Source organism: Chrysemys picta, chromosome 2, assembly GCF_011386835.1.
Source record: "Chrysemys picta bellii isolate R12L10 chromosome 2, ASM1138683v2, whole genome shotgun sequence".
NCBI classification, from domain to species: Eukaryota; Metazoa; Chordata; order Testudines; family Emydidae; genus Chrysemys; species Chrysemys picta.
In genome coordinates, this window is record NC_088792.1 from 22,919,215 (window position 1) to 22,936,258 (window position 17,044).

At 43.3% G+C, this 17,044-nt stretch overlaps 1 protein-coding gene across 2 annotated transcripts in view; it reads right to left on the reverse strand.

Annotated features, from left to right (window-relative positions):
• PTPRN2 (protein tyrosine phosphatase receptor type N2) overlaps positions 1 to 17,044 on the reverse strand; it is a 942,968-nt gene that overhangs the window by 558,175 nt on the left and 367,749 nt on the right. For both annotated transcript variants that reach the window (XM_065582768.1, XM_008162983.3), the window contains 2 exons: positions 13,172 to 13,289; positions 4,047 to 4,212 (listed from right to left, as the gene is read on the reverse strand). In XM_065582768.1, coding sequence (XP_065438840.1) covers positions 4,047 to 4,212; positions 13,172 to 13,289 — 284 coding nt within the window. The remainder of the gene's footprint in view (positions 1 to 4,046; positions 4,213 to 13,171; positions 13,290 to 17,044) is intronic.

Below are 17,044 nucleotides of genomic sequence, written 5' to 3' on the forward strand. Positions count from 1 at the left end.
CAGCTATAGGATTATTATAGTACATATCCACAATATACCAGCATGGCTACTGTGAACAGCAAAACATGTCCTCCTTTAATACCAAAATGTCTTCAGTATCAAATACATCCTGGGCATGCTAATCCAACAAAATGAATTGCCTGCCTAGGTTTCAGCAGAGGCAGGATGTAAATAAGTCCAGTTTTCTCTGAAAGGAAGAGTCTTGCTCCAATTTAGGGGGGAAATCTGTAATTTGAAGCCTCTGTGATTCTGTATTTTCAGCTACCTAAAAGCCATGCCTTTTCAGAGAGTGAGTGAGTGAATTAAGTCTAGTATTTGATTGAAAGGATTAACAAGTATTGACAGTGCAGAAGTTTGTGAGACGGTAAAGCCCTCATTAGGGCTGGATGAAAAAAATGCCAGCTAATGCCTAAGGGACAAATGCCACCAAGTGCTCATTTTCTGAATAAACTTTTTCAACAGAACTACAGTGAAATGTTCTCTAGAGCTGTAAGCTCTGGGAAAGAAATTCCCCAAGCCTTGTGAATGACTTTCTGTTTACTCGTTGGTGAGGTGATTATCAAATGCCAAAATACACCTATTGAGCTTGCAATGGATAATGTCTAAAACAACGCTAATAAAAAAAAAGGCATGACACCAGGAACTCATATTGCTCCAAGCATCAGAATCACTGGGGGTTCTGTAACTGAAAGTAAACTACAGATAAAGTTTGTTGTGTCGCACAACTTAAGCATCAATAAGGTTATTACTGCTGCTGTGGGTGTGAGGTGACCTCAAGCTCACTGATATTTGACAATGCAAAGCATGGAATGCTTAGCTGCCTCTGAGGTATTTAGTTATATGTGCATTTTAGAATGATGTCATACACAATTGCTGAGTTGCAAGTTGATTAATATGCAAGTCAACCACTTTATTCAGCTTAATATAAATATATTTGGGAGATGGAAAGAAAACTACAGACCAAGATTTTCAAAATTGGGTTCCTAAAGCTTAGCTTCATACCGTAAATCCTCTAAATAAGTATTTAGGAGCCTAATTTTAGGCATTAATTTTTTTAAAAATTCAGAACGCTATGAGGGCCAATCAGAATATATTCAGGAACTGTCTCTTAGACCGTCTTTTCACATTCAGGAAACCAATTTTACATTATCTTATTTGGCCTACTGTTAGCATTTGTTTTATAATACTACATGCTGTTCCTACAAACTTCATCCACACCTCCCCACAGCCAGGAGAGGGAGGTAGTGCCAAAGTAGCCAGGCATAGTATAGTGCTCTCTGCCAAGACTACAGGCAAGATGGGATGGCAGAGGACAGTAAATAACTTTTGGGGATCCAACTGGCATCTGGAAAGGACATGTTTTGATGGAAGGGGCAGAAAGAAGAAGCCAGAGAGAAGCCTATATTTAGCAATAGAGGTGGCAATTCTAAGTGAAAGTAGAATATGGAACTTCTAGTTTTCCTGCATTTTTAATAAAGAAAGTACAGAAGATGAAAAGGGGAATAACATTATTTAATGTCTGCTCAGAATTCATCAATATTTGGAGAAAATTATGAAGAAATGGAGTTTCCATTGTGGTATGCAATCAAAATTGAGCAAAATCTGTATCTGTTTTCAATTTGGTAAGTGGTTTGACTTTTTTAAATGCAGTTCTTAAAGTTATTTTCCTTTTCAAACCATGAAGGTAACATTGCTTGTCAGCTGTCTAGCAGATTCTTAAACACACTGGCCTGTATTTTATTTAAATACTGCTCCTTTTACACAGGAATACGTTGTATAAATACGGAATGTTTCACTTATTACTTTTTGAAAGATCAGCAACTGCCTTTGAATTTTAGAGGTGAGAAAGGTCTCCAAGAGACCGTAGCTTTTGAGACATTATTTGCTGTCTGTATTTTACTTCTGTTTTGTATTGCAGATAACGCAGTCTGAGTCACGATCAGTTGTTTTAAAATGCTCCTCAGTGGAACAAATCCAACAGTTTGTTTCTATATGTGCTTCATTTCCAGATTTTCTGCTCTTTATCCCACTCCCCCAGGTTTCTAAGTTCCTATCTCCATGGCAACACTCAATAATGTTGGTGGGTGGTGTTATCACGGCAGGCTTCCCTACAGAAGATCTCAGACATATGGATTATTTATGAACTTGCATGAAAGCCCTACTGAAATATCTTTGGGTCAAATTTCCACTTCCCTGAAAGATAGAGGCTTCAAAGAATGACATCCTCACTCGATGTCCCCAGACTCAAAACCGGGGACTCAAAAAGCTGAGCTCAGGCACCAAAGGGAGTGGGCCCATTCATTAGTTCCCATACCTATTTTGCTGCTTCCTGAAAGTTTCCCTAACCCTAAATAAGTACCTGTTGTCATATCACATAAATTCTAACTTACTGCTGTTCACTCCAGTGACATTTGAGATAGTTCTGATTTCGGACCATAATACTTCAATGTTGTCGTAGCCGTATTATTAGGACATGAGAGAGACAAGGTGAGTGATGTGTTATTGGACCAACTTCTGTTAGTGAGAAAGACAAGCTGTTGAGCTTACACTGAGCTCTTCTTCATTTCTGGGAAATGTACTCTGTGTCACAGCTACAAGGTGGATTTTTTAGTGTAAGATATTTCCAGGGACCATTCAAGGTGGGGAAAGGAAGGGGGATGGGAAGGCAGCGGAGTGGGAGGGGGGCTAAGTGGGTTATAGATTGTTGTGATACAACATAACTCTAGTGTCTCTATTCAGTCCATGATTTTTAGTATCTTGCAAATTTATGAATTTAAGCTCCCAGGCTTGTCTTTTGAAGGTGTTGTGCAGGTTTCCTTTGAAGATGAGAACAGAGAGGTTAGATATAGAGTGATTCGCTTTGTGAAAAGTGTTCATCTACAGGTGATATGATGTTTTTGTCTTTTATCATTTGTGTGAGTTCACTGTGAAAGTTCATTCGAGAGCATAGTGATTGTCTAGTTTCACTCATATAGTTGTTAATGGGGCATACCACATGTGTTAAGTATGTATAGGACACATGAATCTTGAAGGTGTATTGTGGGGGGTGTTGAGCATCATAGCAGTGGAGATGTGACTAGGAATTTTGCATTTGTTGTTCTGGTGCCACTCTGAGCTGGTGTGTCCTAGTCTGTAGGGAGCTTTCTTCTGATGAGCTTGGGGGGTTGTTTGAAAGCCAGAAAAGGGAGTTCAGAAAAATATTTCTTTCAGAATGTGGTCCCCATTGAATATGGGTTGTAACTGTTTAACAATATCCCATATGTGTTCCAGTTTGGGGTGGTAGGAGCATAAATTTATAACCTCACCCACCTTGTCTCTCCAGAATATTTCAGACATGTGACAGTTAAATAAAAAGTCAGATACTACCTGTACCACTGTTGGGAATCACCAGAAAATGCTACTGTAGATGGTCTTGCTAGTTCTATGTATCTGAGTCATTAGCTCTTCAGGCCATGGAGGGTGGGAGGGTGGGGGTGAAGAGGTTTGTCAGCTGTGGCAGTTTGGTTTTGATACCAAGCATATCACCAGTAAAGTCTATCTTCCATGCCCGACTCTCTCTAACTCATAAGAATCTTTTTTCGGTGCACCTGCTGCCTCCAGGTTGCATTCATGCAAACAGCCAACACATTAAGACATCACAGGGTGCCAAAACATTACCCAAGAGGTCAAGAATATCTGCCAGTTTCTTCAAAATACCATATTGCATTGCATGAACTTGTCAGAGAGACAGTTTTCAAAAAATAAAGCATGTCTCTTCACTGTGGATAAATACATCAGCTTTTATGTATCTACTGAGAGTTTATTACATTAGATTTTACATTGCATTTCAGTTGAGGCATATTAATATGCAGGAAGCAAACCCTGTAACAATACAGCACATAAGAGGTAGGTTCTTAACCAGCTCACCTTTTTGCAGCGACTACTTTTATTCAGTTTCCTATGTGTCTTAACTCAAACAACAAAGGCTGGTAGCAGGGTGTAAAGGGAGAGGGCAGAGGAGAAAGAAGGAATTAATATTAAATGCAGAAAGCATCTAAAGGTACAACCTTGACAGAAGCTTTGTCATTCTTCATCCTTGGATATAAATTTGGAGCTGCAGACTGCGAGAGAATACCTAGGTATGCCAGATATTGCTGAAGGGACTTGGCCAAGTCCACATCCTTTTCCAGCTCATAATTCCTTTCATTATCAGCAGCACTCCGCTTTGAAGTCCTGCACATCAAAACCAAGGAAAAGAATGTTACCGGCATAAATGATATACACTGAACTCAGAGGGAAAAAAAAAGTCACTACATTTTATATTTGAAGCTATAGAAGTCAGCTCTGTGTGAATGTTCTTAACAAAATATACCTACAAAGTTTTAAACATGACACTAGAAAATGTGGAAAATTTCTATATTTCAGCAAAATGAAAACATAACTCCACTGGTAAGGTAATAAAATAATGATTATAATTAATGATCTAATTGCAAATCAGCTACAAAGCCTGAATCAGGACAAAGTTTTGTCCAAAGGGGAAAAAATATTTGTAAATACAAGAGGCAACATTACAGTGCACCCTAAAGGGATACACAGCTGTACTTACAAGAGAACTTCAAAGAAGTTATTAAACCTACCATCAGAATCCATTTCTTTTCAGCCCCAATGGTGGGTCCCAAACCTAACTTGCAAAATCCCCAGATGCCATTGGCAAAGGACATGCAGTGTCCACTAACCAACCAGTAGGGCTTAAATGAGGTTATGGGATGAAATGAGAGTTTCTTCTGATCTGCACCTGTGACCAGGATTCTTATGTGATATATAGGTTACCTATTTTTATAGAATATAGTTAGCTTGACTCTGAGCTCAGATTGAGCCAGTATGCAATGGTATGGTATATCTGTATGTCTCTGAAGCTATTCTCATGTTCTTCACATTCTCTTTTTTTTTCTTAAGTCTCCAACTCTTACATCTGCCAAAAAAAAAAAAAAAAAAAAACCACAAACGCAAAACTCTCAAATGTGACGAAGTGTAACTGCTCTAGAGGTGTCTGTGAGTCTGCAGAAAGTCTGGAATAACAGCTCTGAGGTGTGAACAATTCCACTCATCTATCTCATTGAGATGGTAACTTGAGTGCCTAATGATAATTTAAATGTCAACACTGTTAACTCTTTCATTCATGTAAGAAAGGAGACGGAGATTCCTGGATTTGCATTTATATGGGCGACATCTAATTTTGATTTCTACAAGTGGCTTTTGGGACATTCCACCATTTTCTTCCCCGTCAACGAGTCAATTCAAAGGTGCCCCGTTGCATTCAGAACTGCATGCATGATTTCATTTTGAACATCTGCAGTTCAGGGGTGCTGGAACAATTTTTATAGTGGGGGTGCTGATGATGGAAACCATGCATTTGGCGTTAGTTACTACTACTTCAATCCAGAGCGTGTGGCAGCACCCCCAGCACGCCTACTTCCAGCACCACTGCTGCAGTCTACAGTGAGCAGTACGTATGTGTAAGGGGACTGTTGTCCCCTTACTAAAACTCAGTGGGGGTGTTTTGGTTGGCTAGCTCCCAGTACCAGAAGAAAAGGGAAGGGTCGATGGGAAATCAGGACCCTGAGACTGACCGTCCCCAGGAACAATGGGGAGAGGCCAATGCTCCAGGTCAACCTGTCTGACAGGGTGGGCAGGCTAATCAGGGAGTCGGGAGGCCAGGGGGGTCTCGTCCTCCTCCATGTGGGCTGGGTCAGACAGAGTGGGGCCGAGCTAAGGAGAGAGCGGGGGCCCAAGCTGAGCTGGGGAGCAGAGCCGTGCCAGCCAGCGGAGCCAGAAAAGCAGCCCAGGAAGCAGGTCAGTGCTGGGAGCAGAGTCACAGAAGCAGCCCGGAGAGCAGACCTGTGCTGGGGGCAGAGCTGCAGCAACCAGAGCCAGAGGGGCCAGAGAAGCAACCCAGGGAGCTGGAGGCAGAGCAGCAGCAATAGTGCAGAGACAGAGTGATGGAACTGGAGCTGAGGCAGAGTGGTGGAGCTGGAGCTGGAGCTGGAGCAGTCTGGAGCTGGGTGCAGTGAGCAGCTGGAGAGAGCGAGGGGGACCTTGGGCAGTGGGCCCTGCGCAGGGAGACGCCCCAGCCAAGAGACCTTGCAGGCCAGACTTGGAACGGAATCATAACCCCGACCGGGCGGGGGCAATGCTGGGAAGAATAGCCCTGCCACCTAGAGCCTGAGAGCATGTGGCCTCCGCCAGAGCAAGTGTCCGACCCGCAGCGTCTCTGCAGTACAACCTGGGCCTGAGAAGGAGGCCTGGGACTTGTGAGGAACAGACTGTGAACTGCCCTGACATTCCAGAGATGCTGGCTGTGATGTCCCCGTGCCACAGAGCAGGGTTATGTGTTTTCCTTTAATCCTCTCATTTCTTCCTTTTTTTTTAAATTGATTGCTGTTTAATAAATTGTATTTGCTTTGAACTGTATGTACTGATCTGTGGGTCAGGGAAGCGACCAGTGCAGAGAGAGCACCCCAGAGTGGGGACACCCTAGCCCCTGCCCTAAGTGACCGTAACAAGGATGGGGGTCGAGCCCCCCCAGGAATCCTGGGCCCAGCCTTGTTGGGGTTACAAGGACTCTGCCAGACAGGAGAGTGGAAGGGGAGCCCTTGAGGTCAGGCAGGCCTCTGGGTAAAGGAAGTGGGAGTGAGGACTCAGATCCTTTTGCTAGCCCATTTCACCAGGGTAGTGTGTAAGCCAGGAAGCAGGCCCATTCCCCTGCTTACATATGGGTATGACTACATGTAAATTGCTACTGTAGCACAGCTGCAGCTGCGCTTCAGTGTAGACACTCACTGTAGCAACGGGAGGGGTTCTTCTGTACCTGTAGTAATCCACGTCCCCAAGAGATGGTAGCTAGGTCAATGAAAGAATTCGTCTATCGACCGAGCACTGTCTATACTGGGGTTAGACTGGCAGAGCTATGTCTCTCATGGGTGTGGGTTTTTTCACTCACCTGACACAGCTATGCCAATTTTGACAGGTTTCAGAGTAGCAGCCATGTTAGTCTGTATTCGCAAAAAGAACAGGAGCACTTGTGGCACCTTAGAGACTAACAAATTTATTAGAGCATAAGCTTTCGTGGGCTACAGCCCACTTCTTCGGATGCATATAGGCCTCTCAGAGTTGGTAAGACAACTCCCACCTGTTCATGCTCTCTGCATGTGTGTATATATATCTCCTCAATATATATTCCACTCTATATGCATCCGAAGAAGTGGGCTGTAGCCCACGAAAGCTTATGCTCTAATAAATTTGTTAGTCTCTAAGGTGCCACAAGTACTCCTGTTCTTTTTGCAGCTATGCCAATGTAGTTTTCAGTGTAGACCAGTCCTCACTTTTTGGACTCACACAGGTGGAGTTTATATTGAAGGCAGAGCTTGGAAGAGTACCACCATGCTGAGTTTTATTTATTAATTGACAAAGCATGGAAACCAGGGAACGGGTGGTCAGGCCTACTGGTCAGAGCCAGGGTCAGCAGTCAGGAACCGAAGCCAGAGTCAGAGTTGGAGTTGGGTCAGGATCACACCAAGGTAAGGGCCAGAGCTGAGGTCAGGAGTTACGCCAAAGGTTGAGCCAGAATCAGTGTGAGGAGTCATACTATGGGTCAGCACTGGAGTCAGGAACCAGGGAACAGCACTGGGGTCAAGTCAGAGTCAGATGCCAGTATCAAGGATCAAAGTGGAGTCAGGGAACAGTGCCAGGATCCAACCAGAGTTAGGGTCCAGGACAGCAATAGATCAGAAGCTCATGCCGTTGCTCAGACAACTTCCTGTGCCTCCTTCTGGCGTAAGTCGCATGTCTGGGCCAATCAGTGGGGCTGGATGTTCACTCCACTGAGGAGCTTCATGGACAGAGCCTTTAATGGGCCAGAGTTCTTAGAGAGATGTTGGGTGGCAGTCACAATCTGGGCACTTCCTGTGGACATATGGACCTAGGTTTGTGAACAGTGATCCCTCACACAAAGCTGTAGCCTGTCATGTTTATATCTAAAAATAAAGTGTCCTGCCCTTAATTCTGATCTCAGCTTTAGGGGTGGAAGTCTGAAGTAATCCCACCATAGTTGATGGAGTTACACTGGTGTAAGTGACTTCAGACTCAGGCCACATAACTCTTATGACATGCTATAGCAGGGTGGTTCGCCCCTTAAGGGCTGGGACTATAGGGTTACCAAAAAGAGGACACTGCTGGGGGGGAAGGGAGAGATGATAGGGGTGGGTACAGTTGGGGGTTTCTGGAGGGCTGTGTGTGTACTGGGAGGGGGTATTTGGGGGATGCTGGAGAGGGTACTGCAGCCTTACTCTCACGGTAGGGGCAGTGTCACTCCATCATGGTGGTAGGGTGACTGGCACAGACCTGGCATGTAGCGCCTGCCATCAGCCAGTTCCTCCCTGCCTCTCCCCCTCCCTAGGACTGGGAGCCAGGGCCTGGGTGGGTGGGATTTGGCAGCTACGGCAGCAGCAGAGGGACCAATCAGGACGCACAGCCAGCTCTTTCTGAGCTGTAATGTCTGCTCCACAAAAATCCCAGACATTTCCTCTTGTTTGAAAAATCCGCTCAGACAGAGGGCAGAAGAGCAAAAAAAAGGAAGTATCTGGGAAAACTTATGGTAACCCTAGACTAACCAAGCTTGATTACAGAATAAGGCATACCTGTGCTGAATGCATTAAATCAGGTAATTCCCTCTAAAGGGCAGCAGGTGGCCGGCTCAGGAAGATTATGCAGACAATGGGAAAAGGCTTCTGCAGAGAAAACCTTGAGATCAGGAGAGTTGCCCCAAGCAGGAAGGTCTGGGAGGAGGAAGACTTAGGGCTTGTGTGGAGTTAGGAATGGACTTTATTTTGGTATTTTGAGTTTTATTTGCAGTTTATTTTATAGTAATAAACTTAGTCATCAAGGAGGGGTATTTTTGATAAAAGAAAAAGCATAAAAGGCAGTTTTATTGGAACAGTCCAAGAGGGGAAACCGAGGCAGGCTGCCTGTAGTGTGATCCGGTGCCATGAGGAGCCACACGGGAGGCAGCTGTCTCAATTATATAAGCCCTCAGCAGATGGCTGCACTTGGCAGCAGCGTTTCACTGGAACCACAATTCCAAGAAAGTAGGGGAGAAGGCCCAGAGCCAATGCACAAGTACAGAGTCTCTGAACAGACAGGTCAGGCATATGAGATTCTAATAGGTGCAGGCAGAACTCACAGTGTGGGGGCGAGAAAGATTAGGTAGTTTACAGAGCTCTGGGGGCCTGCATAGGATATGGCAATCTGTCCCAAGCTGCCAGTAAGTCACAGCACTGCCTGGAATTTCTGCAGTGCAATGAGTTGCAGCCCCAATGTGCTCCCCCATCTCAGAACACAAACTACACCAGAGCTTGCAAGGAAGATATTAGAAGGCAACTTTATGGCTGACTTCTTCAGTTCTCGCGTCCGGGAATCCTCCACTGGCCAAACTTGCAGAGTTTAGAGCAGCTTTGTGTTGCTTTTACCCAGCAAAAGGTATGTGTTTGCTTTCACCACTGGTGTCAAACGAGATACGCTGATTGTGGGGACTCAGGCGATTTCTGCAGAGATGACTATGGGGGCACTACTATAAATTTACTGTAGTTCTTGCTAGTTTCCCATGCTACTTGCTTCCCCATGTAAACATTTTGGTACCTCAAAATACCCTTCTCTTGTTCCAGAACTCTACATTCTGCCTTGTCATGCAGGTTGGATGTCCAGGTCAGATTATCTGAGTTAAACTACACCTGTGCGCACACACACACACACACACACACACACACACACACACACACACACACACACACACACACACACACAACTCCTCCTTTTCTATCTAACTCGAAAGCCAGTCTAAAATTTCTGCCAGTTTTGAATCTAGTAAGTCAGTACAACTTCTGCTTCAGTGAGAACCAACTAATCCAAAGGGGTTCTCATCACAGAAGCCATCCCAATGATCTATCAATGCCAAATGATCCTCTCATCCCTCAGTTAATCTGCAACATCACTCTTCTCCTTTCTTCATTTACTTTAAGAAGAAAGGGAATGAAAACAGAAATGCAAGACCAAATTCTGCCCTCTGAAGTCCACTGAAGTCACTGGGAACTGCACATACATATCTGAAAACAGAATTTAGATTAGCCCTTACAAACTCCTGCTTCTGGCAGTTGTATTAACACTCACTTGATGACGAAAACAAATTTCTCTTTTTCTTAAGGAGATGGGAATCGTCTCAAATTGTGTTAAATACAGCATTAATTGTACTTTTTGACGACTTCCAGAGTACATGCGTCCATGCTGATGACGAGTTCTGCTTGATAACGATCCAAAGCAATGTGGACTGACGCATATTAATTTTCATCACCCGAGTCAGATGCCACCAACTGACGGTTGATTTTCCCTTTTGGTGGTTCAGGTTCTGTAGCTTCTGCATCGGAGTGTTGCTCTTTTAAGACTTCTGACAGCATGTTCCACATCTCATCACTCTCAGATTTTGGAAGACACTTCAGATTCTTAAACGTTGGATCCTGTGCTGTAGCTATCTTTAAAAATCTCATATTGGTACCTTCTTTGTGTTTTGTCAAATCTGCACAGAGGTGAAAGTAAGACGGTACGGGACGGTACGGCATACCGGCAAGAGCCAGTACGCCATGCTGGACCGCACCGGCATCCGCGGCGGGGATTTAAAGGGCTCGGAGCTCCCTGCCGCTTTAATTTGCCCCTGAGCCCCTGGGGCTCCCAGCCACCTCTGCAGTTGGGAGCCCCGGGTTGATTTAAAGGCCCTGGGGCTCCCAGCCACAGCCGGTGCCCCAGGGCCTTTAAATCTTGAGAGGCCACGCCCCCCTCAAGACTCCAGCAGTACCGGTAAGTCCTGTAAATTACTTTCACCTCTGAATCTGCGGTGAAAGTGTTCTTAAATCAAACAACATATGCTGGTTCGTCATTCGAGACTGCCATAATATATATATATGGCAGAATGTGGGTGAAACCACAGAGCAGGAGACATACAATTCTCCCCCAAGGAGTTCAGTCGCAAATTTAATTAACGCATTTTTTAGTGAGCGTCATCAGCATGAAAGCATGTCCTCTGGAATGGTGGTCAAAGCATGAAGTGGCATACTTATGTTTAGCATATCTGGCATGTAAATACCTTGCAACGCCAGATACAACAGTGCCATGCGAACACCTGTTCTCACTTTCAGGTGACATTGTAAATAAGAAACAGGCAGCCTTATCTCCCATAAATGTAAACAAACTTGTTTGTCTTAGCAATTGGCTGAACAAGAAGTAGGACTGAGTGGATTTGTAGGCTCTAAAGTTTTACATTGTTTTATTTGAGTGCAGTTATGTAAAAAATATTCTACATTTGCAAGCTGCACTTTCACAATAATGAAATTGCACTACAGGACTCATATGAAGTGGATTGAAAAATACTATTTCTTTTGTTTCTTTTTTACAGTGCAAATATTTGTAATAAAATAATAATATAAAGTGAGCACTGTACACTTTGTATTGTGTTATAATTGAAATCAATATATTTGAAAATGTAGAAAAACATCCAAAATATCTGTAATATATTTAAATTAGTATTCTAATTATTGTTTAACAGTGTGATTAAAATTGTGATTAATTGCAACTTATTTTTTTAATCTAGTTAATTTGTTTTGCATTGATCACTTGAATTAACTGCAGTTAACTGACAGCCCTAATAATTAGATATATACATTAAGGGCATATATCATTATTTAATTGGTTTTGACAACAGTGTTCAGAACTCCTGTTTCAAGGAGCCTAGAGTAATACCCACAGAGTTAAAAAATAAAATAAATGAGAGAGAGGCAGGAGAAATGAGATCATTGCAGATAAAAAAATACATAAAATATATTAACTAATGTACAGTATGTATTGAAAATAGACAACCTGAAAATCAACACACACTTTAAACTGGTGACATGCTGGGCCATACTTTCAAGGGCTCAGCATGCCAGACGCTGAGAGCTTCATGGACTGTCATTTTGTTCTGTGTTTGTACCTAGTACAATGGAGTCCTGGTCCATGACGGGGGCTCCTAGATGCTATGATCATACAAACAATAAATAATAATAAATCTGAAAATCCGGTCATAAATGTCACATCAGTGGCTACTGAATACGTAGCACCTTTTAAAAATCTGGCCCTTCTTTAGGTGCTTAGGTAAGAACTGGGCCATTTTGAAAATGAATTTCCAATAATGAATGCTGAGCACCTAAAACCTGGCTCTTTCAAAAATCTGGCTTATATTGACTTACCTCATGTAAGAGTTTGTAGGATCAGGACATCAATACTTGTTTCAAAAGAGAACCAAAATTCCTCCTTAATAATTCAAAATAATTGCTGACATTACAATGCATGGTAAGCCACTGAGAAACAATAGCTAGTTAGTATTATTAGGGAGAGCAATTTTATTTAACATGTACAGGCCTCCGAAGAAGTGGGCTGTAGTCCACGAAAGCTTATGCTCTAAGGTGCCACAAGTACTCCTGTTCTTCTTTAGGCCTCCTTTAGTTCTTATTAGCCATTCAATGTATTATTGTTCAGTATCTTATTCAGAACATGCTTATATGCTAATGTATTAAGTTAAACGTTCACGTTATTGGACCACTGAAGTGTCCTGTCACAATGATTTTAAAAATTGCTATTTTTATGTTATTCAAGACTAACTCAACTGAAACTTCTATAAGCTCACTCCAGAAAAAAGTTCTCCTATGGACAGGTTATTTTATAACTGTCTGTTATAAAGTTTCCTATTCCTTCCCCTTAAGCAGCTGGTACTGGCCACTATCAGAGACCAGATATTGGACAAGATGAGCCACAGGTCTGGTCTGGCTATTCCAATTTCTCTCTGATATCAGTGCAATCGATGGAGAGGATAAGGGAAATATGTTTGCCACCAACATTTTTCTATCCTATTAGTATTCAGATTCAAGGTGTCTGCAGTGTTCACTCATTCTCACCCCTGTTTCTTACCAACCTTCTAAAATCCTGTTGACCACTAGTTTCTGCTCATCCTGTGGTCAGTATTTAGTGATTTGCATAAGAATTTGGTCTCCAGGACATTCCGTTTCTCCACACCTGTAACCCACCACTATGGCACATAACATCACGGACGACTTACCTTAGTGTGTCAGATCCATCAGATATAAATGAATCAGGGCGCCAGTGGTGGATTTTATGAATGTTTGAGAGTTCCAGGGCAATAACGTGCTGCATGTAATCATCTTGCCAGGTAAAACCTGTTAAATAAGGACAGACTCATAAAGAACAAATCCAACTTGCGAAGTTTGGCAAAAACCTGTCTTTATGCAAACAACTATAGATAGAAGCGCTGTTTGCTGAAATGTTTTTCATTCTGCATACTCCAGGAGCCAAACTGCAGGTTCCCCTGTCCTGCTGACACTTTTATTAATCAGGCCTTTCTAAATACTCTTACAGAAATACTGATCCTGTTGGAGTGTTCTCCTCTAGGAAGACAGTGGGTGTTGTGATGAGGTTTAAGAAGAGATTATACTTAATAGAATTTTAGTGTGGCTAGACTCTAAGGTGCTAGAAGCCAGCTTTACTGTATAATAAAGAGTTATTTTGGGTTAGTTGTTGAGATGAGTTATTTCTAGCTCAACTATTGTGAAAGAGCTTTCAAACTGAATGGTAGTAAATAATGGAAAGTTACTTCTCACAGGTGATTTACTCACTTCTCTGCACCTCACCATTTATACAATACACTGCCCTTGCCCTACAACCTCCTCCTGTAAAGCCAACCATTTAGAATGGTAAGGGGATAGTGTTTCAGTGGAAGCAATTATTGTGAGGTTTCATGTACCTCATCTGGGGGCCATTTTCTGTTATCTTTATAGTCAAATGTTATGACAAAGAGCTTTATAACAAGGATGAATTTTGTTATGAAGGTAACTTCCATGTGATTATGCATTAATTAAATGCACTGCTGATCACATGGTAATTATGCTTGGAATAATGATATAACTCCAAGAATAATTGTTATCCAATTTGTAAATTTTAGATGTTATGGTAATCCTTTAGTTTGTAAAAATACCCCATGCAATTACTGTAATTATTTAATAACTAAATGTCATATAACTACAGAAATATTCTACTTTTATGCCTTGCACAGTTACACAGAACCATAAACCTCAATAAAGGCTGTTACAAATTTACATGTACCCATTTAATCAAGTACTGTGATCATTGTAAGGAATAGTCTTGTTATAAATGTTCTCTAGCACCTATAACTTGCCCACATATAGGAGGGAGTGCTTTCTAGTGCTTCGGGTTGGACTTGGCAGCAGTATTTCTGTGTATAACAGTTACCAATCTCACACATATATTGTAAGGCTTAACAAATGTTTGTAAAGTTCAACTGAAATGCATCATAACCTGGATTCACCAAGGCATTTTCTGCGTGACCATTCATGTTAGGCTAGGGCTCCACTAGAAACATTTGCTGGTATAGCAATGTCAGTTAGGTATGTGACAATTTTGCAACATATCTATATCATCAAAAGCCTTAGTGTAACACTTATATCAGCATAAAAGTGCTTTTGTCAGTATGGCTTATTTCACTCACCAAACCAGTATAAGCTACACCGATGAAAGCACTTTTTTGCTAGTCTAAGATGTGTCTTGTTATAGGACAGGTTGGCCTGTACAGCTAACAGGAAATATTTTCTAGTGTAGAATAGGCATTGGGCTTCTGCGTAAATACCTTGTTGAATATGGGACTTGTTGAAGTACAAAGTGGGATGGGGGGTGGAGAAGTGCATAGTTACAATGTTTGGAAATGTTTCCTTGTCAGTGAAGTTCCTCTTTGGAGCTGGAAATTTAATTTTTTGTTAATGGAAAGTTGAACGAAATCCTTGGAAGCATTGGGGTAGTATAAGGGTTTTGCAAATAAATAAAACTATTTGGCACATAATGGATCCGTTGTCCATTTCCTCCTCCCTCTCCCATCCTCAGAATAAAATTATACACAATTTTGCTGTGGAAATACTTTATTTAAAAACATCTCTGATGTTTATAGCTACTCTAAATGATTTTGAACCCTGGGGGGGGAGGGGGAGTCCAATACTTTCTGAGATCTGTTGCAGCCTTTTCAAATGCAAATCCCACCTTTTCAAAAGCTGAACTGTCAGGGGCAGGATTCAAATCATTTGCAGACGTTTAACCTAAGATTTCTCAGAGAATGTATTCTTAGCTGAATACAGAAAGAATGAGTCACCGTGGTTTTATAGTAATTGTTACATGGTATTAAATTATTTTAGGATTAATGTGCCTAATGTGTTCAAGTTTTTTCCACAATTGCTTAGAACTGTTTTTACAAAGTCATTTAGAAGGGAAAACTAAGAAGAAAATCAGGTCTAGGTGATTGTAGATCAGGGGTCGGCAACCTTTCAGCAGTGGTGTGCCGAATCTTCATTTATACACTCTAATTTAAGGCTTCGCGTTCCGGTAATACATTTTAACGCTTTTTAGAAGGTCTCTCTCTAAGTCTATAATATATAACCAAACTACTGTTATATGTAAAGGGTGGCCTGCTGGGACTCCAGGCCCGAAAGCAGGATGAGCAAGGGCTGGAAACCAAGATTGGCAGCTGAGGTGAGTGGAGTAGGTGGCTGGTAGGCCTGAGCAGGGCTGGAGACCTGGATCCTGTCTGCAAGAGAGCCTCTAACCGGAAGCAAGGTCAGTGGAGCTGTGCGGTAGAGACCCCTGCTGGCGAGGGGCCAGCAGCCAGAACCCCAGAGCAGCGACTGGCTCGGCCTGCCACCACTCTGGGGTTTCTGCCCCCAGCTCCTGCCAGCTGAGGTCTCAGCCCGCTGCCAGCCTGGGGTTCCTTAACCCAGGCCGGCAGCGGGTGCTGAGTGGGACCCGCGGGGACCCCGGCTGGCAGGAGCCGGCAGCGGGAACTCCAGAGCAGGGCGGGCTGAGCGGCTCAGCCCGACCAACCGCTCTGGGGTTTCAGCTGCAGGCTCCTGCCAGCTGGGATCTCAGCCCGCTGCTAGCCTGGGGGAAGGAACCCCAGGCCAGCAGCGGGTGCTGAGTTGGACCCGCGGGGACCCCGGATGGCAAGAGCCGGCAGCGGGAACTCCAGAGCGGGGCGGGCTGAGCGGCTCAGCCCGCCGCGGCTCTGGGGTTTTCACCGGCGGCTCCTGCCAGCCAGGGTCTCAGCCCACTGCCAGCCTGGGATTCCTTCCCCCCAGGCCAGCAGCAGGTTCTGAGTTGGACCCACGGCGGGTCCCACAGGAGCCGGCAGCTGGCAGCGAGAACTCCAGAGTGGTGGCGGGGCTGAGCGGCTCAGCCCATGCCGCGTGCCAGGAAAAATCGGCTCGCGTGCCAACTTTGGCACGCGTGCCGTAGGTTGCCGACCCCTGTTGTAGATATTCAGCACAATGGATCAGCCAGATATACATTTATATGAAAGGTATTAATGTTGGTAAAACAGATCATTTAAGAAAATGTTTGTACATTTTAACAAGTGCTTCCAAAAGAATTAAGGACCCATCCTGCAACTGCTATCCAACACAAAAAAGCCCCATTGAAGTCTACTTGCATGAACAAACGTGGGAATATCAAGCTCTTAGTTTTAAACTAAGATTATGGAATAGAGCAGTGGTTTTCATTTTTTCCAGACTGCTGTACCCCTTTCAAGAGTCTGTTTTGTCTTGCATACCCCAAGTTTCACCTTACTTAAAAACCATTTGCTTACAAAACTACATATAAAAATACAAAAGTGTCACAGCACACTATTACTGAAAAATGGCTCACTTTCTCATTTTTACCAAATACTTATGAAATGCTTTGAATATAAATATTGTACTTACATTTCAGTGGATACTTGAAACTGTTTTATACTTGCAAGCCATGTCTGAAGTCAGAGCCCCAAGTGGTGGGGCTGAAGCCAGAGCCCCACCACCCAGGGCTGAAGCATGTAATTTAGCTTCGCATGGCGCCCTGTGGCATGAGGCTCTGGGCAGTTGCC